Source organism: Glandiceps talaboti, chromosome 16, assembly GCF_964340395.1.
Source record: "Glandiceps talaboti chromosome 16, keGlaTala1.1, whole genome shotgun sequence".
NCBI classification, from domain to species: Eukaryota; Metazoa; Hemichordata; class Enteropneusta; family Spengelidae; genus Glandiceps; species Glandiceps talaboti.
The window spans coordinates 2,633,986-2,658,374 of record NC_135564.1 but is presented as its reverse complement, the minus strand read 5'-3'; the positions used below and the strand labels follow the sequence as shown (position 1 = coordinate 2,658,374).

The 24,389-nt window shown below is 35.3% G+C and overlaps 1 protein-coding gene across 3 annotated transcripts in view; it reads left to right on the top strand.

Annotated features, from left to right (window-relative positions):
• The window catches only part of LOC144447027 (tight junction protein ZO-1-like), a 75,697-nt gene that overhangs the window by 12,199 nt on the left and 39,109 nt on the right, over positions 1 to 24,389 (top strand). For 2 of the 3 annotated variants that reach the window (XM_078136894.1, XM_078136893.1), the window contains exons 2-3: positions 6,490 to 6,718; positions 7,325 to 7,460. In XM_078136894.1, the coding sequence (XP_077993020.1) occupies positions 6,490 to 6,718; positions 7,325 to 7,460 (365 nt within the window). Of the gene's footprint in view, positions 1 to 6,489; positions 6,719 to 7,324; positions 7,461 to 13,744; positions 13,929 to 24,389 lie in introns of those variants that run through there. The other variant, XM_078136895.1, reaches the window with a different exon arrangement.

Here is a 24,389-nt window from a genome sequence, read left to right as displayed (position 1 = left end):
CATAAATCTAAAACAGGGCTCTAATAAGTTAGTATCAACATCAAGTCTCAGGGTGCTGATACAAAGAAAAGTTTTCGTTTGCTAAAAGGATGTACAGAGAATCGGACAACTGGTCCTGGATAAACTAATCCTGGTAAGGTGTGTCTATTATTTTTTCTCTGGTATTTTTTTGAAGCTCTTGGGTAAAAATACTACAATTGCTCATTATTCTGGTTTACTCTTGCATAACTTGAGACTCATCACTGTCACTCTAAACCATTTGAGATTTTCAAATTGTCTTTGTATATGAACAAATCTTACATAGTTTGTTTTGCCCACTTGCTGGGTAGAGTTCAATATGTGAGCTTTGCATGGTTTATGATTAAAAGTTGTGTATATTACAGTTCAGTGATGTTACCTGGTGAACTAAAAATCTGCATACCATTGAAGTGAAAAGAAAAAATAGTTTGAAGTAACAGACCAAGTATGAATCAGTTCTTTATTTTATTTTCATCTTTAACTTTGAAGCTAACTTATAATCACATGAAATCAGTATAGCATAAACTATATTTGAAGCTTTTCAAAAAGATTTACTCTAAAAAGTAAGAAAACAATTGAACTCTGTTGCCAGTATTGTTACTTATTATACTAGTAGTAAAAGTATACAAAATGTAGTTGTGTATACTTGCCAATCAGTGGGAACCTTCATTACATTGGCCCCATGTTTGAAAGTATATGGGCCTTGAACGTACATCTTGCACTGATTCATTTCACATGTCTTCAATGTTAATATTACGTTTCGTTTCGTACCTATGAGCTTGGTTTCATTTAAACAGGAAATCACTGTAATATTAGATGATAGGTGTGGTAAGGGTTGAACCGTGAAAATATGTTGTATTTCTTTGTACTGAAAACGTAGGTAAAAATGATGGTAAAATAGAAAGCCGAAACAGAAAGTGATATAGAGGTTGTACGTTGACAGTGTGTACTTTGTTATCACAAAGGGGCCAACAGTACTGTTCAAGGGCTGTTTCAAATGAAGTGTACATAGACATACTATATTAGGTCAATATTGTACACAATGAACGTTTGTCATTACACACACCTGAAACGGTCGCCTAAGGACACCAGTAGGTGAAGTTAGGGCAATCTCCAACTTCCAAGGTCCAAAGATTGAAATGTCTGAACTTTCTCACTCAAATAATGAAAATCTTTCTGAAAATTTGTCCCCATTTTTACCAAAACTTGTATACATCATACATAGTAAACGTACACAGTGGAATTCTGGTTGTGAAATTGAAATGTTCTTTTGTTAATAGTTATTTAGAAATGCAACACTGTCACATATCGTATGATCTGTTCTTGTGACTTTAAGCCTATGGTATTTATGAAACAGAAAATTATATATCCAATTGTTTATTTTAATATTTCAAAGAATTACTGAAGGCCACAACTTGAAACCTGAACTCTTGATACTGGGTAGGGTAGTGGGTTTGGCTCACATTCTTCTGGACGGGGGTGCTGTGCACAGTGTACTATCGATTTCTTTTTGCCAGTTTGATCACAAGTTTTCAAAAGCATTAGTCTATAAAAACACAATACATGGTAGTTGTTTCACACAGGACTACTGTGCATTTCAAGATGTACTTGTCAGAGGTGCTGTGACGTTGTCATAGTAACATGACAGTCTTTGTCACCATAAATCTGAACACTTTTAATACAGTGGTGGGTTCTTTAGCTCTATAAAAGCACCATTGTAATAAGTTGTATGTGCCAAGGTTGTAGTGGTCAATGACAGAAGGAGGTTATCTCAGATTGAATGGTGAAGTGAAACACTGTATATCAACACTCACCTTTATGTTCAAATGTGTGTACTTTTGTCAAATAGTGTACCCATCAAGGTCAAGGTAGAGTCAGTGTTTTCAACATACTGTACTTTACTTCTGTAGACTTTTACCAGGGTTCATTGTGTACATGTGTGGGTTGATTGAAGAGGAAACTGCTTGGATGTGATTTGCGCACGGTTTTTTCCTGTTTTAAGGTGTTTATAACATGGCTTTAAAGAATAATAAAACAGATTTAGTTATCTTAATGATAAAATCTCTCAAAAATATCATTGCATAAAGCAAGAATACTTCCTAAACATGCATGGTTATTGAGTTTCTACGTACAATTATCAAAATTATTTTGTTTCTACAAAGTTTCATGCTAAAAAATCCTTTATTAAAGAGATTATGGAACAAATCATATGATGATAACTTGTTCAATTATTGACAGTTTACCTCAGGTATGGGTGGGGTGAACAGTAGAATAAAAAAGTCAATATAACCTAACACTAAAGTCAACTGTGTTTACCTGCCTTTATTATTGTATGTTAGTTGTTCAAGGTATTTTAATATGCCAGTATAGATTTGAGAGAATTCCCTTGTATGAACACAATAAAATGAATCAGTTATTGTTTACCAATTAACATCATTTTTATTGCAATTTTGTATTATTTGATGTTGAGGTCCATAATTATGACAGCCTCTTTCAAGTTGTTATTCAGTAGCTCTGTTTGATACAACAATATAAAACTAATAAAAAATAGCACATGCTACATTTAAAGATAGCAAGATTGAATGAATACAGTTTCATGTGACATTTTGTCATGAAATGAATTAACATGCCAGCATGCAGACACCAAATGTTGATGTCAACACATTGGCGTCCACTTGTCTGTGTCTGGTTGTACAGTTATATAGACAACAAATGTAACCAGAAATTATTGTCTTGTCATCTTGCTACATTGTAAATTAGTGTACAACATGTACATGTAGTTTGTTGTTGTTTTCTGTATGGTTGTATCAAACAGAATTGCTGAATGGTGACTTGAAATTGTAGTGTTTCTGCCAAGGTTTAGGAACCCAGCTAACAAAAAAAGGGGAATATGGTAAAACTGGCGTAGTTTCCAGTACATTGTACCCTAATAATAGTAAGGAAGACTTAGTAATATGACAGGGGAACTCGGGTAGATTTTACTTGCTTACCCTCCTTAACAAAAACACTGAATGGGCTGTAGCTATAACTGCTGTTGTAAAAGTTAGGTGTGTGAAACTGGTCGTAGGTGATATTTTTGTCCTGATCTCTGATTACCTTGGCGATAACACAAGTGGTGAGACATGTATACATGTTGTTGCTAAGTGTCATTGAAAAGCACTAAAAGAAAACAATGAATAGATGAAGTGTTGGTATATGATGATATGGCTACTTTGCGATAACCTTGATCCCTACTTTAAAAGTTTTCTTATCACCTGTTCCCAAGGAAAGTTAGATTTTGGATCAGTTTGAAAAAAGTGATTCCACTCTAGTGTGAATAAGAAATCCAACATTGTCATTGAAACCAGTGTCATGTTGGTTGTTAAACCATGTTAAATGATTGACTGAAACACTGATAATTACTGTCAGTATTGCCTTCCCTTCGCTGAGTCTCCAAAAGTTTTTGCCAAAAATACTCACTTTGATTCCGATTGAGTTGTCAGAAATTTGCTTGATAAAAGATGTTATTGTCATGTTCATTACCTTCCTATGGCTTACAGTTTAGAAGGTTGCGCTTCATCATTTGCTAAACCCATTCCCAAAACTTAAAAGAATACTGTGTTATGAGTAAATTGTGAAAATGAACAATTAAAACACATCTAGCAAAGCAGTCGGTTCCTGAGTAGTTGAAAATGTAAACTGAACAAACTTCAGAAATCAGATTGACCTGGTGATGACCCCTAGAAGTCTGTAGCCCTAGGAAGGTCTCATATAACTGTTTATTTTGTTGTATTTTTTTCTGAAATTCACTGCATATCTCAGACTATTTAAAAACATGTATAAACAACTCTTGTGTATATTTTCTTAAACCCTTGGGTTTGAAGAGTACCATTGTTGGTTGTAGGTTGGTTTCTAAACCATAACATGGTGTGTATATATGTGTGTGTGTGTGTGTGTGTGTGTGTGTGTGTGTGTGTGTGTGTGTGTGTGTGTGTATGTGTATATGTATGTATGTGTGTGTGTTTATGTATGTGTGTATATGTATATGTATGTGTGTATGTATGTATGTATGTATGTTGTATGTATGTATGTGTGTGTATGTATGTGTGTATGTATGTATGTATGTATGTATGTATATATGTATGTATTGTATGTGTGTGTGTATGTATGTATATATGTATGTATGTGCGTGTATGTATGTATGTATGTATGTATGTATGTATGTATGTATGTATGTGTGTGTATGGTCACAGTGGTTAACTGTCACTAATAATATATACACATGATAAGTAACAGCTGTTGTTTTGTTTAAAGTCAATCTAAATATTGTGTAAATGATACAAGTCTGTACAAATTGTAACAGAGATATAGAAATAGCGATCTGATTGCTTAGGGTATTTTAGCCCGGGGTGGGGGGAGTGGTTAGCTACTAGGGTAAAGATTTGATGAGGTGGGGGTACAGTGTAATGTAACTGATGTCAATAAGAAGGATTGTAGTGGTACTAATACTGTTAGATATTACTCTCAAATATATTACTTTGCTCAGCCAAGTAAAATGCAGTGACGAAAGGAGCCTTGTCTAGTTTAGTTTAGTTTATTTCAGTAAAACAACAAGATCGACAGTACAGATATACAAATAAAAACTGGTACAAATAAAAACTGGTAAACTACTAATTGCTGACAAACCCCATAGGTCATGAGCATTTCCAGCTGAATGAAGTGATATATTGGGGAATGATATAATTATACTGGCTCAAGCGTAATATGAAAAAGTGGGAAAGCTAGTGATATTTTGAACAGTTTCACTCATTTTGAGCACTGCAAAATCCGTAATGTAGCAGCTAGTTGTCATGACTTAGAACAACCACTTCTCCAACATATCCAATTTGGCTAGTTTAGTTCCTATATAGTATCGTTATGATTTATACCTTCACTCACTTGTACTTCACTTTATTTCTAACTGTGGTTAGAAACCACAGTTAGCATCCAGACTAAATTTGGCATGCGTGTGGTGTACATGTATGTATTAAAGAGGCACAGTCAAGGTTACACTGTTGACAGTCGCTCGCGCCTTTTTTTCCCTACGTTGCCGCGCTCCGATCTGGCGCAATACTACTATATTAGCATACTGATATGTGATTATAGTAGTGTTGCGCCGGATCGGAGCACGGCGACGACTTAAATTTAGATAAAACGTAGGAAAAAAAGGTGTGAGCGACTGTCGACAGTCTAAGTCTAGGTCTGAACGTAGTGATGTAGAATTTTCATTCCTGTGAAGAATGACTTTAAATATGTTATTCTACTTTAACTGAAAACCTAATTCATCATCTCTTGTTAGAGTAGTGTAACCCTGAAGTGGTTAATGAGAATCAAATACATACCAGTCACAGATTACATAATTGAGATCACAGATGGTGAGAAACCAGACAACAAAACACCCTCATTATATGACACTTTAATTAGATACCATTTGTAATCTGATCTTGTGCTCATTTCAAAACTATTGTCAGGGGGATACAGAATTAGAAAATAATTTTAGGAAACTATTAGTGTCTGTAATCAGGAGTTACTCAGGAACACAGTTTATTAGTTTTAACCTCTGTCATCTCTGGAGTCCTGGTCTACTACTATAAATACCTCTGTTATGGTGTTCCTATGTCTGACAAGTTACATATGCCCAGACTGTAAACGTATAATGATCAAAGAGTTCCAGATCATCAAATACAGATTAGACATTGAGGTTTGAGGTTTCTTACTTTTTGATGAAGCGTACACTACCTACATACTTTAATAAAGTTTATCTTGTTATGGAAAGGGTAGCTTTCTGACCAAATATGAATTTGATGTTGAGGTGTGAGTTTTTAACTTTCTGATAAAACTTTCACTGCCTTTCTTCAGAGATTATCTTGATGTTTACAATTTTGTCATCAATATATTTGTCATTACTTTATGAGCAGTATAGATATAAAAGACAGTTTTGAGTCTTCAACTAGTGTCACACCTGAGTGGGATTTTTCGTGAAGTTTCTTTTTGTTATATTGCTTCAAAGGATGTTCACGTTTATTTAGTGAACTGGTAATAGCTAATAATAGATAGACACCAGGGAATTTCAGAACACAACTGTAGAGGGCGCTATTTATCTGGTGCACAGTTTCTTGGTGGATGCAACTTTTAATGACTATAATTGTGACTGTATAAAGTTGTTTGCTTATGAATCTAGAAATGATATATCAAGTGGTCAAAATACTACACATGCAAATTATTATGTCAATTTCTAAATTGTGACTTTTTGATCAACTTTATTCACCAAATTATGACATTTTATCACTTTTAAAGTCAAACCCTGATGACTAAAGCTACTTCATTCACCAGGGTTTGACTTTTTGATTAATTTTATTCAACAAAGCTTGATTTCTAATTAACTATATCCTCCCAAATTTGAGACTTTGATAGATTTTACTAACTAGAGTTTAAACTGTTATTATCTTTCAGAATCCCTTGCAAATGAAGCAGAAGGTAAAACCCCTACAAAAGCATTGCAATTAAGCTTTGAAATGGCATTGAAGGAGAGAGATGCAGTACTGAGAGAGAATGCACAGGCTTTGATGGAACGAGATTCAGCAAGAAAACAATATGAAGAAATGAAGTATGAAAGAGACAGAGCTCTGGCCAGCTTGGAAAGCCTTACACAAAAACCATATAGCCCACCACCAGTTGGAAGGTATAGTAAACTGGCAGTCGGTGTTCTCCCTGCACAAACTAATGAGAACACTGTACCTGCTTGTACTTCAGTATCTTTGCAATATAATGCAAGTAGTACTACAAACCATTACAACCAGGATGCACAACTGTATCAAACAACCACTTGGTATCAAACGAGGTTTTTTTTTCAAAAATGGTATTAAAACAAGCACTAGACCCACAAACAGTACTTTGAAAGGAAAGACACATTTAACTAAAATAAAATCTACATCAACAGTTTTCTATGAAGCCCATAAGCAAAGGGCAGGTGTACTTTATATATATATGAGCATATGTTCACTGTTCTCAAAGTCTTCTGTCTGTTAGTTAGTCTGTCTGTCTCTGTCCGTTAACCCTCTTTGTAGAAATCTGTCACATGGACTTCCAATTGTGAATTTCTGTTTTGCATTTTGCTCCATGGTCTTTAAATACCCAAACTAATTTTTTTTGGCAATGGGATTGAATTACTTGTATAAGGAGCTCTTTTGAACTGTTTGAAGATCAGCCCTGTTGATGATGAAATGGGAATAATAAGAATGAATGCAATAAAATGTATATACTTACCACTAGAGTGCTCTATCTACAGATATCATCAAATAGACCCTTATCACCCACCATCATCACCCACATTGTACTATGAACCACAAATATACATAGATCCAGCAGCCAGGAATAGATCACCAGGTAGAAGGAGAGAGAAAGGAAGAAGATCACAAAATGAGGTGAGGAGATATCCTAATTGTCAATTCATCTTTGTCTTCTTACTGTCATAACTACAGTCATTTCTGATTTGCTAGCCTGGTGTCAGTTGAAATTGATGTGTTAACACTGGGCTTGCTGATGTAAGTCTGATGTTAGCACTGGGCTGGCTGGTGTCAGTCTGATGTTAGCACTGGGTCAGATGGATCATGGTGTCAATCTGATGTTAGTAGTGGGCCACCTGATGTCAGTCTGATGTTAGTACTGGACTAGTCTGGTGTCAGTCTGATGTTAGCACTGGGCTGCCTGGTGTCAGTCTGGTGTTAGTACTGGGCTGCCTGGTGTCAGTCTGATGTTAGCACTGGGATGGCTAGTGTCAGTTTGATGTTAGCACTGGGCTGGCTAGTGTCAGTATGATGTTAGCACCAGTCTAGTCATACAATTCAGTTGTGATCACATGATGTCTATGAGGCACAAGACAGTGTAGTGTTAACAACACTGTGGTGACCCTTTGTTATTACTTACCTTGGATATCTTATGCTAGTAGTCCAGTTAAGGAATGATTCTTGAGATGATAAAATCTAAATGTATTCTCATTGGAGTCAGTCCAGACACATAGATTTGTACAATGGCCAGCATTAGTAATCCAATTGCCAGTCTTGAGACAACTATCAGTCAACTCTGGCATGCAGTAAAATTTCAACTCCATGGCAAGCGCCCTCAAAGTTGAAAGTTAGAAATGCTTGTTTATAACCAGTGGCAGTAAATCAAGTTGAAAGTAAGTTTTGTAACCTATGCTAAGAATTTGAATGATCTATATAACAGAATTAACCCCATTCAACTTTTAAAGTAAGATGACCTGTACAGGATGGAATTTGACTTTTTCTTTTCATAATGTCAGCTTGTCAACATTGAGTTTGACAACTGCACTGTGTTGTACAGTGTTAAATTTATACTACTTCTTCAGACACACCCACATTCATGTGAACACAGTCAAATACTCTCACAAATACCTTTGAACTGCTCATGAATGACTAGGCTGACAGTTTCAATGATAAACAATGATCAGCTACTCCAGAAGCTGAGAAGGGAAAGAAAAAGTTGACCAAAAGACAAACCTTTTACTTATTTATTTCTGACCTTGATCTGTAAACTAGGTCAGTGTTTTTGACTAGACTATGTAAGAATGACCTTGAACTTATCAAAGATAGAGTTGGACTTGATGATTGTAACACATGTTTGCTACAGATTAATCTCTAGCATGAAGTGAAACAAGTTAGTGTTGACAAGATTATTAGAGGCTGTGTGATGTCTAGTTATGTCAACACTGAACTCTCATTGCAAGTCTTAGAAAACACATATGATTACACAGCACTGTAAGTGTTTTATAATGAACTCATTGGTAGACATGGAAACAGTTTTATTAGAATGATGTGTGCAGTTTTATGAAGCATATACTCTGAGATGTACTTATATTTGGAATGATTGTATCATAGAGAGTGGAATTTGTCTTTGATTGTTTAGAAAAATCATTTACTTTATTAGTTTGTTTTATAAAGAGAAATTGTGCAATTATCAAATATTGAAGGACTCATATCTTAACAGTTCATGTGAACATTGAAATATTGACTTGTAACACTTCTATTTGAGTGGCAATCCTGTCAGTTTTATAAACAGTTTAACTAAACTGTCTACTTATTCTTAGTATGTGTTCTGATTGGTTTGTATATGTTAATCAACCTTGCTGTAGGGATATATTAGTGAATTGACTTTCAAATTGATAGAAAATATACATAATCCTTCTTGGTTGTCGGTTCTTAGTATGCGATGGATGGACATGTCAGAAACCATAACTTGGAAGATTACCAGTAGCACTAGAGAGTATGGAATACAAAACCCATTCTCGCAAACCAGAGTTATTATTTCTACCACTATACTTTGAAATAAAAGTAGGGACCGGCTCGTTAAGAACAGTACCGTAAAACGGTCGTGGTTTGCGATGATGACAAAACCAAGAAGGAATTTTAACCACACTTTGTGTTCTGAAACAAAAAGGAAACATTTATGTACCCCTGTATCCACAAGAAAGGGCAGAAATTTCAGAAATTTTGGTGAATGAATTTTTCACTGATGTAAACTGCAACTAAACTTTATTTCACTATCCTATAGTATACTTTTGGTATGAGAGTGAAAAATAGTTACCAGAGATTCAAGGTGCTGTGCTTTTCACAACCTATGTTTCTTTTTGAAATCAATGCTTATGGTTACATGTATAGGTAACTGCATTAAAACTTGATCAGGTTTCTTCATAGTTCAACCTGAGATACTTAAAGGCACAGTTCAGATTAGGAGTCAAAATTTTAAGTGTGAAAAACAGTTGCCTTGCAGAGCTGTAGAAAGTTGGTCCTGAACAAAAGAATGCTCCTATGTAATCGTTACAGCTGCACTGATAGGATAACACTAATATGTTGACCTGGGATTGACTCCCAGGCCTTTAAGTGTATAAAATGTTTACTTAGTATACATATCTTAAGTGTGATACAACCCATATTGATGTAATCATGTGTTTACAGTCATATTGGTAATATGGAAATACTTCAAGTCATGTCCTAGTTAACACATACACACACCCAACATGTGATTGTGATTTACCATATTAATACTGTGTGATATGTTTATTATGATTCTGTTCATATTAAGCTTCATAAAAAATGAATACAAAAAATTGTTACCTGATGTTTGCAGTATAGAGTTTTAAAATATGAAAACTGAAAATGACATATCTCTCAGAATTGTTTGATAATTGGAATCTCACTAAATATTTATACATCACTTGGTAACTTCAGGTATTTCAATAGAAAATCGGTGAAATTTTTAGTCTGTTTGACCTTGTGGTTGGTGTGTGTATGAATGCAGTACGAAGGTATTTCTCATTAGATTCTGAAAGAGTTTGATGCAAACCATGCCAGATAAGTTATAGAAATGTGTGTTTGATGTTACGATGTTATCTCTCCTGCATTCTGCCCTTAGGGTTGATCTCTGACTTCACGTAAGTTGTTGATTCATTCATGAGGTATAGTTCCTCTTGGAGAAGAGAAACACTAGCAAAAAATGATCAGTCATTATACTTTTATAAACATAGTTTCATGTTTGTATGTAAGCCTTCAGCATTTTGTTGCTCCTCTAACTTTCAATAATAGGGTATAAGAATATCTACATTTTCACCTGTAGGCAAACCTTGCAGTTTGTTTTGTAGTATTCTGGCAAGAATGTAGAGCAGTAAGTAGACTGTAAAAAGACACATCTTTGTTTTCAAGCAAGGAATACAGACTAGGGTTAGATTCAGGAAGGGAATAGGTTTCATTTGGTATGAAATTAAGAAACTGTTGTACGTGTGTCCGTAAATTTATTATATCAGCATAGAGACTTTGCAAGCATGTTGTCTCCTTTAGCAATATTCTGTGAGTTTGAATTCAAAAGATGCAAGGTTGGGATGTGTAAAGCCAGAATTTACTGAATATGTTCAACATTTGAATTGTATGCAAACAATCTCTTTCATGGGCTTAGATAAAAAGTTGATGCAGTTCAAAACTGGTCACCAAAGGTGATACTTTTACACAGTACATGGATATTGTATCTAGGTACTCCTGCATAAGATTATGAAATGATGTAAGCCAGAGTACGGGGGTTCAATCAGCATGCTTGCAATGTTTCACTGACATCCCTCCTGTACCATGCCCTTGGGCTGCCAGGGGTTGATGTCTTAACTATACATGTATTGGAGTTGTTGTCTGTGGTATGTTATCACAAGAATGGTAGGTCTCCTCCCTGTCTGTAAAGAAAACTTCCAGTTTATTTTCTGCTTAATAGGATAAATAGAAGGAAATAAACATCAAGGCTTTTGAAATAAACATAATTATGTTGACGATAAACAAGTCCCTAACTGTGATGGTCATCTTAAATGTCTAAGCCATGGGCAGCAATATAAACATTGCATGGGTGAACAACTTGTAGTTTTACCGTGCTACAGATAGTAACATTTTAGGAGGAATTCACATAGAATAACATTTATGCTGGTGTATGCTGTACATAGTAATGGCTTGTAATGGGAAGAGTCGTTTAAATTTGTAAACAGTGCCATTTACTTAAGAACATAAAACACAATGTTTCACCTACCTGATAAACTTTTAGTACACTAGCTAATGGTTGGGTTCTTTCTTCTTGGACATGAATAGAAAAGTACATAAATTTTTACCAGATTCCTTAACATGGCAACTGTAAATAGGACTTTGTTTTAACATCAAAAAATACCTGTGTTTGAGCACTTAGCTTAGCTTCAAACTTATGCCAAGGCAAAAGTGAAATACAATGCTATCAATGAAAAATGATGAATTCAAAAGTCAAAATTTGTATCGGTGATGAATACATCAGTTGTAAATGACTTCTGTAATTACTAGGTGCAAAAATGATGATGCCATCAAAAGTAGCTCTTTTTTATCCCCATCATGTATTGCAGAAGGAACCTCCTTTCAAACTTTAGCCAAGTACATGTATATTGCACTGGAAACAACCTTATTTCAAACTCTACCCATATCGCACTGAAAGCAACCTTCTTTCAAATTGTAAGTGTAACTATTGCATATTGCTCTGTAAATAACTTCTTTCCATCTCCTTGCTGTACATGCAGTATTGCACAAGCAACTGAGATCCATGTCTAGTAGTTTGTTACTTGCAGTATTTTGTCATTCTTAACAAATGCAATGTATTATGAAGTTGTTAATGAATGTTTTATCACACTCTCTCTACAAGGGAGGTATTTGTTTGTACACAAATAACTAGTTAAGCACAGACAGGATTTAATCACCACGTCTAATCATAATACACAAGCTATCTTTCAATTTTATGGACAACTAACACATATTGCATTTTGTTTATAGTATGTTAATTCACTAAGTAATTTTTGCCAATATTGTTAATCTTGTCAGTGAAAAACTTCTCACAAACAAAAGTATTTTACTTCAAGTGTTAAGTTATCATTCAAGCATACTGATTGTAAGTTTACATTATACTTGTAGTAAGAAGTATTTTGTTTACTAACTTAGCTGTGTAAGATGACGTGATAAAAACAAGTACTGGATGATTTCACAAACCATAACAATTCAATCGCATCCTGTTGTTCCGTAAAGATAGGAATGTTGATGTGTACAAATCCCTTCTCTACCACTGTGCCCAAATCACATCATTGCTTCAGGCTGCTAACTGTCTTCACAGATGAAATAAAAATGAGAATCTAGGGCTTGCATGTAATGATCTCCTTGACCTCTGACCTCTGATAAGGAATATTGTCTGCAAATTTTCTAGCTGTCAAGTCGATGTTTACAGCTTGCACTTTCTCTGCCACTGTTTTTACTCAAAATGTTGTATAGTACTTTTATTAGTATTATTATTTTTTAAGTAAATCTACTCCAAATAATGACAGAGTTTATTGTAAACATGGCAAGCAATCTGTTGAAAATTTCAAAAGTTTGCAGGGGAAAAAACAAAAAAAAATTGACTGTTTGTGAGAGATAAATTTGTGTCATGTGAGTATGTCAGATATTTTATGGGGCAAGTTTGCTGACTCCAGTTGAAAACTGTGATGTATGAACTGAAACTGTGGTAGCTGAACAGTGTGTATATGAGAATTAAACAACCATCTCTGTTGTGTCCGGAATGAGCACCGGAATGAGTACCGGAATGAGTATGGAATTGATTCCAATGGTTCAAGTTTACAATATAGCATACCATCCAGATAACTGTAAATTTTCACAGTCCACTCGAGTAGTCCAGTCAACAGAACTATGTCCAAATGAGCCGTGAAGGAAATTTTGTATCACATCTTAGCTTATTCATTCCATTAGAAGTTTAAACTCACAAGTGTCTCTCTGCAACAAGAATTTAGAGGAATATTTAAATGTCCTGGTCAAAGGTCATCAGTTGAAGGAGCTGGGGCTTGGTATGCTTGGCGGGAAGTATGTGTGTGTGTGAAACTTGAGAATGTAGCATCATGTCAAATTAATGTGAACCAACCAGTTGCTCTCCTCTATCTTCCTAAGCCTCCACACTGCTCATAAATTATGCATGAGGTAACACTAACATTGGCCCCCTTCAACTTGCTAGCGTTAGCATAGTAAGCACTGGCCCTGAGCATACTGTGGACAACATCTCTCTCTCAGTTCTCCGGAAGACTGGTGTCGTATGTACGTACGTGACACAAATTGTACCATTTAACAAGACATTCTTGCACACACCGCCTGTATCTATCGGATTCCCTACCATCCACATCATGCACTATGGAAGACACTAAGACTGAGAAGCCTACTGACGATAAAAAAGTGGAAAAACCCAAGGAAGAGGAGGCAGGAGAAGGGAAAAAAGAGGAGAAGAAAGAAGAGGTGAAGGAGGAGGTGACAGAGAAAGAAAAGTCTAAGGAGTTGTGTATCTATGTGACGGTAAGGCAACGATAGATGGATGATAGTCAACGACATCACTGTCTCTTATTTTGATAGATTTGCAGTGCATCTCAGCTTCATGAGACATCACCCAAAAATAGTAAGAGGGTTGATTAGGTGTGTTTATCGTGATTTCCACCCTGTTCTGTTCTAAGTTTAGCTCATTAATGTAGTTTGTCAGGAGGGAGTATTAAAATTTACACAGCAGGGAGGTGAGACTTTGTTTTTAGTCATTATCGCCAAGTGGGGTGTATGTTCTTGCCTAATCCTACCACATACAACAAACTGAATGAGAGTCTACTCAACCAGTAGCTATCTTCTCATATCTCACCATGATATGGATGACCCTGTCAAAAAAAATTGGACGCATCAAATTTTTTGGAGAAATTTTCTCAATTTTACTTAAATTTTTTGGAAATTATCGTCAAACTAAACTACTGTCAACCAGAAGTGAAAATAAACAAAGAAAGTGTAAAAAGTTGCACAAATGCAAGAATTTGTGTGTCGAATTTTTGGAGGGAAACTCATGGTGATGAGTTGTAGTCTGCTGCATATGGTTTTAATCACTGAATGAGGACAGTGAGTAAAGCTGACACATGCATGATGGCCGACAGTAGACATGGTTGTAATAAAGTGCTGTACCGCAAAAGTGAACTCAGACAAGACTTTATTAGACTTTTCCTCCCTTGTGGGTACTTGCAAGACAAGAAGCTGGAAACAGACCGGTATCAAGTTCTCACCCGGCAAATTCATAATTTATATTTTACAATCTATTTTAATTTAGGACTGTATTATATCTTTAGTGACCCCAAGACACAGATAGTGAATCATGAATGATCGGGTCAACATATATTTGCGTCATTTCTAAAAATGGCCTCATATTCTCGAATATAGAAACTCTCTGTATGCTATTATCTTAAAAGGGTAATTTTATGTTGAAAAAGAAACAGCTGGTGTGAACAACAGTGAGTGGCGTGATTATGAACATATATGTTTGAAATAATAACAATAAGGGTTAATTTTGTAATAACAAGAGAAGCTTTTATAAACAGTGACCTCCTGTGGACTTAAACCAATCCAAATCTGTTTCCTGTCAGTCTGAAATTAGACAAAAATAGGAAAATGTGAAGTTTGGCATTTAAAAATGAGAGTCCATGATGAACTGGATGACCCCAATAGAGTACTAACAATGGTTGGTATATTGGCTAGTTAATTCACAGTTCAAATGAAGGGTAACAGTCATCAATGTATAATGTCTGAATAATCATGCCTTTAGATTATCAACGGATATACCCTGTAGAGACAGAGCAAAGTTTGTAGTGAAAGTTCACAAACAGGGATAGAGGGTGGGGAAAATGCTAGTTTATCTATCTGGCTGTCTGTCTGTCTGTCTGTCTGTCTGTCTGTCTGTCTAGAGTTTGTACAAAAAAAACCAGACATTTCCATTAGATTGTATATATGTGTAAAAACAGACGTCAATTTATCGTAATATTTTACAAGGACACTGTTTCATACATTGGTTATGTATTGTTACAGTATTAGAACTCAAAAAACAACAACAGTTTAACAACAACAATTGATGTAATAGGAGAAGGCTACTAGAGGCAATCAAAAGGGATCTTCACATATACTATTTTACTTCGGCACAGTTTGTAGTATTCAGTGTATGTTTCCCCCATATCTTTGTCTCAATAGTAATGATCACAATTTTGATTGTAGTTGTCATCCTGTGAAAAATCCACTTCAATAAATTGTGCATCACAAATATAATAATCTGTGTGCTTTTGCAGAAGATATTTTATTTTACATTTTTCAGATCAATGGGGTTGTCCAAAAAGGTGAATGTTGTAGAAACTGCTTTCATTTTAGGAACATATATACTATAATTATTGAAATTACAACAGAATAATTAGCTGGGAAGAATTGCACTTCTTTCTTTATTTTTTTTCGCCCATCTTGGAAATACTGATTTGGCAAAATTATAGCTAAACTGAAATATGTCTAATTAGCTTGTTTCACACTTTCAGAGTATGTATGTAAACTATATACTTATCGTATTGTATGGATTACATACATTCACAAAAATATTCTTGAATAGACTGTTAAATAGTAAAGATCTGAATATAGACTGTCTGTATGTATGTAGTGACTGACATGCGTACACGGAAAGGTCTAGATAAAAGTGTAATCACAACAAACCAGGGCCTGGGAACAGACTTTGGTGTTGATACATCACTTGGCTTGTGTTCTACATAGACTATAATTGGCTATCATTAGATACTAGTAATGTACTACGTGTAGATGATAATCTATACTCTGTCAGGACAACTTTCATTCATCCTACTCACACAGACTGGTGGAGTTCATTCTTGGTGCCTGTATTTCTTGGAGCGCATGATGGGTTCCAAATGGTAGTATTTTGGTTGAACAAAATATGTTGATGTTCAAAAGTGAACTGAGAATGCCACTTTGTTAATATATGTGTTATTACGCATAACTGGCTGTGTAGGGTTGAGAGATGAGGTAGGGTGGGACTTGTCTGATGTTTGGAGTGTTTGGAAAGTAGGGGACAAATTTTGTTTTGAGTTTAGCAAAGATAGGGATGGGACATACTGGTCTATTGTGGAGTTGAGGTTAGTGTGAGGTTTGTATGGAGTTATAGGATTAGTGGGGTATAGTTTTCATTATTGTATGGCGTTAGGAGATTTGAGGGGATTTTATTTGAAAAGTGTTAATGAAATAGGACATATGCATTTGTTGTGTCTGGCTTTGTGACACGTGTGTGGACTGTCCGTTCTCCAAATGGTTCAAGCAATATTCAGTCAAATTTTTTATAGCCTGGAGATTTGCCATGTCCATTTTCACTGAGTGTGGAGTCCCTTGGAGTGGGTTTTTTTTCTCTTGCCTTCCTAGTTTACTGACTATACGGTATCGTTACAATTTACACCTCCACTCACAGGTTTAGTTCGAGACCACGTTGGCATCCAGACTATGCCTTTCCCAGTGAGCACTGAGCACCAACAATCCCCACACGACTCAACTCTAGGGTAATTTTCACAGGCTGCTTTCTTAAACATTTATTTTCAAGCCCTAACAGTCAAGTCTCTGGGCTAAATTATTTAGTAGTTTGAGAATGTTTAGTGTCTTGTTGAACATGTGGTGGATGAGTTAACCCAGTATATATATATATATAGCCAGGAACCCAAGCCACCCCATCTACTATAAAATATATCTTTCACCCTGTATACTATTAAATAGGTTAACATAGATTCCGGTAAAAAGCTATAAATTGTGGCTAGATGATATGTATATATATGCCACAAGTTTCAAACCCAGTAATTGTTGATTTTATGGAGACCTGGGTGCCTGATACAGTAGCTAAATTTATGTGCTTGGTTCTTGTACAGTTTGGTGTATATAAATTGTAACATCAGAGTTCTTCTATTAATTATCAACTAACTAGAAAATTATGCAGTTAGAAAACAGTTTAAATTGATCAGGTTTGTGGTATAAGTATACCAGTATTGTAAACTATTACAGGAAATTGTGAATCTTGAGTTTTGACAACCAAGGGTAGTTGTATACATTTCAGGTATAAGAGAGAAAGAGAGAGAGATTTGCATCGAAATCTGAGACTTCTAAAGCTAACAAGTGCCACACACATTCCAAAATCAAGTGAAAAGAAATACATACATTCACACTTACACACACACATACACACACACAAACACACACACACATACACACACACACACACACACACACACACACATTCATACACACACCCACACACATGCACACACACATACACTCACATACACACACACCCAGACATCCACACAAATAGCTGTCTGCTAGGGTATTAAAAAGGAAGGACGTCAATTTAAACTAAAGGCCTTGATGAAGGATTTGGTAAGACTGAGAATTTTGTGGGCTGTTTTTCTGAGAATAGGAAGGATTTAAGTATGTAATCCCTTACAGCAGTTTCTTCTCCAAAAGAATGCAACTTTATCTTGATTAAAATAGTGATGAATTGTGGCAAATCAACGATTTCCATTAATTAAGTGATACTTACATCATCTTGTAAGCATTGATTGCCCAAACCCAAGCAGAGATATCTTCCTTTCTCTGATATGTTTAGATTGCTTACAAAATCAAATTTCCCTGTATAAGCAAGCACATTACAGTAGTCTAGAAAGGGGAGTTGTCCCTAGAGGGGGTGGTTGGTATTGGTCCAATTTTCGGAATAAGATCCACATGTGTGCCGATTATCCTGGAAAAAAGAAAAGAAAGTCAATGTATGCCATCAATTTCCAATTCATATTTCAAATATATATTATACAGTTATCAATCTGGAGTTATAAAAAAAAGTAACTTATGTTAATTTGCAACCCAGTTTTCAGATTGAGATTCACGTTTCAAAACATGCACTGTGAATACAAATATACAAACAGTGGGGAGGAAGGTAGACTTGTTTTCAGATTAGGAGTCACTTTCTAATCCATTGATGTTATAATTATCTCATAATTATAAAATTTAACTTTTTGTTCTTGTTGAAGAAATGTGTGTCAGTTTGTTCATTGACTCTGAAAGTATGTTATACTCACAAACATACTAAAACTGCATAATAGACACACTTTGGGTGAAATTGAAAAAAAGATAACAGTGTGTGTGTGTGTGTGTGTGTGTGTGTGTGTGTGTGTGTGTGTGTGTGTGTGATTGCGTGTGTGTATGTATATGTGTGTATGTGTGTATGTATGTATGTGTGTGTGTGTGATTGCATGTGTGTGTATGTATATGTGTGTGTATGTGTGTATGTATGTGTTTGTTATATTTTGTCTACAAGAGCCATAACAGTGAAAACGAAAGATTTTTTTCTTCTTTTTAGGAGTTGAAATTTGACTTTTTTTAATGAAGCAAATATTTGTGAAAGATAACAGTGACAGAGTGCCTTGTTGCTCATTTGTTGATTTGTAGAATTGGTATGTCACCAAATGTTAAAGATTAGAAATTTAATGAGTGTCTCTTATTTCCTCTAATTAGTCTTGTTAACACTAGTTATAATGAGGTGTAAAGTGGTTATTGTCAATACCATTGGAAACTGACATATTGGGTTTCTAAAGACCACCCCTGAAAATCTCTGATTGTCAATGCAGTGGGAATGACCATAGACCCTACATGGCTATGGAATGACCATGGATGTATTAGGTGAGATACATCCATAGAATGACTTATATGATGGGAGTAGATATAATAACAACTGAAGAAGGCTGAGTGACTTAGTTGAAATATACTAGGTAAATTATTTATGCTTTAAGTTAGGAACTATGACTTCAGAGCACTGTTTTAGTTATAAGGTGTGGTTGAGTGGATGCTGGTTAATATGTACCACTTTATACGATCGGAAATTGAGGCAAAAGAAACGGAAATCCAGTTATTTATTTCTCCAAAATATCGCTTAGAATAACAACAAAAGCAAAATAATTTGAGAAGGTTTGGGGTAAATTGATAGGGAAAATATTTGTAATGAAATCAGAACAGATAAGTCTTTGTCATGTGATGTAACTTAAGAAAGTTGGGGTATTTTTTAAAGTGCCCTGGTGGTACTAAAAACTTGAGTTGGTCCTAGTATCGTCTGTTGGGGCTTCTCACTTTGAAAGAATAGGTCATTGTCATAGAGTGTCTGGATAATTTCTGATTCTTGTATCCGATTTGTTTATTCAGAGTCTTGTCTACAAGAATGTTGTATTACTAGGACAGGTATTAGAGTCACCCTCCTACATTTTGTGTTGGAATTTGAATGGTGATCATGGACAGTGCTTGTAGACATACCTATATGCATACAATATATACCCATGCATGTACACACACACACACACACACACACACACACACACACACACACACACACACACACACACACACACACACACACACACACACACACACATACATACATACATACATACATACATACATACATACATACATACATACATACATACAATACATACACAAGCACAGACAGACAGTCAAGTTCTTGTGATGATAATAAGTCTAAGAAGCATTCCCATAATGCATTGTGGGTTCTTGTATGCAAATGTGTCTGCTGTTATTCCTTGATACATAAATGTACATAGCAAGAACCAGCGGCCAAGGAACAGATAAAGTGAAAAACACCATATGTCTGGGTTTCTGAATGAAGATCCTGGGTTTGTTAATTCTAAGATGGAATATTAGTCAGTCATTATATACAGTAAATATATAAGGATTGGAATATGAAAGGCAGAAGTCAGAAAGTCTTCAAGTAAATTATAGACATTGAAAATTTTGGTCTTGCATGGATAAAACTTCATGTCAAATTCATTAACAGATCATAAGCTGTATAAGATGACACTATTTTAGTAGTTTTTCACCGTAACCTGACACACTATTTTATGCTTTGAAGTTACATTTTTATTTCTCATAAAATTTAATGCCATTAAAGGGAAACATGTGGTGATGTTTTTGTATGCTATTATTTTATAAAATAAAATAGAAATGGGCCTGACCCACTTCCCAGTTAAATTGTTGTTTTTAGCAATTTAGGGAAATTTGTTAGCCAGAAACAAGAGATGACAGTATAACTAATTTGCATAATTAGACATGTCAGCCATTTTGTGTTCTCATACATGTAATTAATGTTAAAGCTACCTGTTATGACGTTGGTTGTGTATTATTGAGGCTGTCAATTTTGTTGAGTGATGATGTTTTCGAAAATCACTCAACAGTATGCAATTTAATATAAAGAACTAGACAGCAGAGCACAGTGAAGATGACTCACAGTGTCATCTGTGTTGTCTTTTAATAAACAGACATGATAAATGTATGTAGTGTAGCCTTCTAGAGTTCCGTTCCACAGAACCAACCCAGCACCTTTACTGTCATAAATCACATACTGAATTATCTCAGCTATGCTTCTGAACCAAATGAAGAACACAACAATAAAGAGGTACATTATTTAGCTGTGGAAGTCATCAAAGTTTTGGGTCACGATGTCAGCAAGTATCTTAAAAATGAGTCCATGTATACTGTTTTATACAACCCACTCTGTCATAGTTTGGATGTGAGCCAAGTATTTGCAGGGAGTTGTGTTTTTACATCAAGTCTTGTACAGTGAAACATTAGTAGGACATCCTCAACGTTTAGGTGATCACACACTTAATGAAACTAATTGACCGGTAGCGGCATGCATCAACTAATTGACAGATAGCGGCATGCATGAACTAATAATGGTGACTATACTAAAGAGATACATACTCCAAATCTCAAGAGAAGAAAAATCAAATCATAGCCAATTAATACATGTAGACAGACTGGTTTGATAGAAATATTGTTATTGTTATCATACATTGTATTCGGTGATTCTTCTTAGCAATTTTAATTGATAACTCATGCAGTGGCCCAATGACTAGTACGCATACACGTCCTATATACTATGCATTTTTGGGGGGTGATTTTACCCAAAGATGCATTGCGGCGCAATGACTACGCATGTGCATTCTATATGCTATGCCTTTTCTCAAAGCCGAGGAGGCTATCTACAATACCATCGTGAGGCAGCCCAGGCACCCGATCACAAATGAATCTACCCTGCACAAGCTTTGCCAATTTTTTAAATATTTTAAAGCGGTCACATGATGCCAAATTGGTGAAAATTACTTTTCTGGGTCCTGAAGCATAAAGGAAAGCAAACCTAACCCTGCCTTTGTTTGCCTATAACTTTCAAAAAGGAGTTGAAACAAGAAAATAACTTTTCTGGCATAATTGATGTTCAGTATTGACTAATTAACTTAAAGGGAGCCACACTCACCCCAAAACACTTCCTTAGTCTGAGGAAATTCTTTATTGTGAACACTCCTTTTAATATCACTGTATATACGTAACTCTGTAGTGAGTTAACGAAGTGTCCTTTGAGAGGAATCTCTCAGTCAGTGTATATACTATATCACCACCCATCATGGGAGGTGTTAGCTGAAATCCCCTCAGGACATGACTCTAGACTAACACTTAGTTTGTATCAATTTATATGTATATTAATTTGCAAATACATGTATATTAATTTGCAAATATTTAGATTTATTTTTGTCTTTCACTTTTATTATATGCACAAACTTCCAGGCTCTAAATCTGCTGATAAAAAATGATGTGTATACATAGGTATGGGTGGTAGTCCTTTGAAAATAACAGACATGACTCCAACAAGAATGTAAGCAAGGACATTTGTATTGTGTTAGGCCATCTGCTATGTAATGCTAGAACTTACAAAACATATTAAAGATTCCTGTCTTAATGAGCAAAATTGTCCAGAGATTCATTGCAATGTTTCTGAGTCAGATGTCATTTGAGAATATGAATGGTAGATTCCTTAGACTTAATTTTGTGAAATAATTTCATATGAAAATATCTGTCATATTTTGATTTGTTTATCTTGCTGTGTTCACATGAATGATTCCTGTCAATGTTCCTCAGTTTATAATCAGAAGTAGTATTATTATATCGTTAGTATATAAGACCTGAAAAATTACTCACTGAGTCCACACCATCATTTCATGATATTCTTAAAACATTGAGTGTGATTTCACCAGATTACTGTTGGCTATCAAAAACATGCCGGTTTTCAAACCACAGGGCGTCTTTGTGGTCGCAATAGAACACACGTCTAGCTAGTGAGAATGTCAAAAAAGTCAAACACATATTTGCAGTAATTGTAAACATGATAAAATTCAGGTACAGTTTCCCCAAGAGATTTGTCCTGGTGTTACTATCTGGAGAAGCTCTCTACACCAAGACACTGAAGTCTCTGCAGGGCTAGATACAAGTTTGGCATTAAGATAGTTCAAGATATATGTTCATACAAATGTTAAATAATTACTAGTATATGCTTTGGTAGTCTAGAGGCTATCCATGGCCTCACATCTTGAGATTCAAAGATATGAATAGCCCTAGACTAATGCCATGGCTTAGAAAATAGTCTTCCATTCATCTATCTTCTGTTTTCTCACCTCAAAAGTCTTAAAGGAGAGAACAGAAATTGCACATGTGAAGACATCAAACACAGTATTACATTCTGCTATATGATGCCATAGTTACTAGTACAAAATCACATAAGATAGCAGTTATCCACCCACTAGTGAATGTGTTTAATACCTAGTAAAACCGCATTGCAACAATGCATCAATGCATAACTTGGGTACACCATTAGAAATTATATCAGAATACAGCACAATGTAATATGTTCAGAGTCATCAAAACTTTTCAGGATCATTCCTGTCTCTGTGTTGTTTACTTGTAACATACTTGATGATGTCTGGAATCTATTCTGTGAAATGTTATTAGGTCACAGTTTATAAGTCATACATAGGTTTGGGTGTGGAATTCCCATAGGAATGACAGTAAATGAAAATACCGTTTTTGAGACTCAACAGAACTCATGCACTCAGATAACCTTTTACCTGACTAGACTACCTTATTATGCCCAAGTTGAAGTGTGTGACCTGTACACAGAGGAGAATTTACAATAAGGGATGATGTCATTCTTGTATCTGTATCCCTGTATGGAAAGGTTGCACCATAGATGCTTTAGAGAGAGCTCTCTCCAATGTCTATGATAACAGATATCAGGGGTGAACAAATCATTTTGTGAACTGGTGGTCCCCGGACCAGTGCCTTAAAAATCCAGTGGTCCTGCTGAAAGAATTAGTGGTCCCAGCTAGGTCCCGCTAATGTGAAACATTAAATCTTGCCTATGAATCTGTATATCCAGACGACTTTTTAACATAGTTACTAACAGTAAGGTACTGGTCCAACTGACCAGACAAGGTAAAATTAGTGTGGTCCGCCCCAAAAAATCGCTAGTCCTGGACCCAGGACCAGTGGATTTGTTCACCCCTAGATATATTTTACTTTTCTGTTATGTTTCATGGAAGGTTTACATATCATTTTGTATTTACTTGGAACCAACATATAAAAATTACCTCGTGTTATAATAGGCTGCTACAGACAATCAAAAAGTTTACAATACTAATAAAACTTCCATACAACAGTTGGTGAAAGTTACAACCTTGAACACTTGGTATGTATATTAAAAGTGTACTATTGTACTAGAATCGTGTTTGAGCATTGCAACCTTTGATGCATTTTTTTTCAAATTCAAATTCAAATTCAAATTATAATATTATGAAAGAAAAGAAAAGAACAATATATTTTTAACATAACTTATAAACATGTTTTCTATTTCTACCATTCAGTTATTGTCATTTGATTTAGTGGAAAAACATTAGCCTCTTACACATATCAATTTTGTGATGCATTAAAATTTGGTGGGCTCCTATCTCTGACTATTTGGTAAATCACAACAAAACACAGTTTTTATGAGTGAACCCCCCCCCCCCCCCAAAAAAAAAAAAAAAAAAAAAAAAA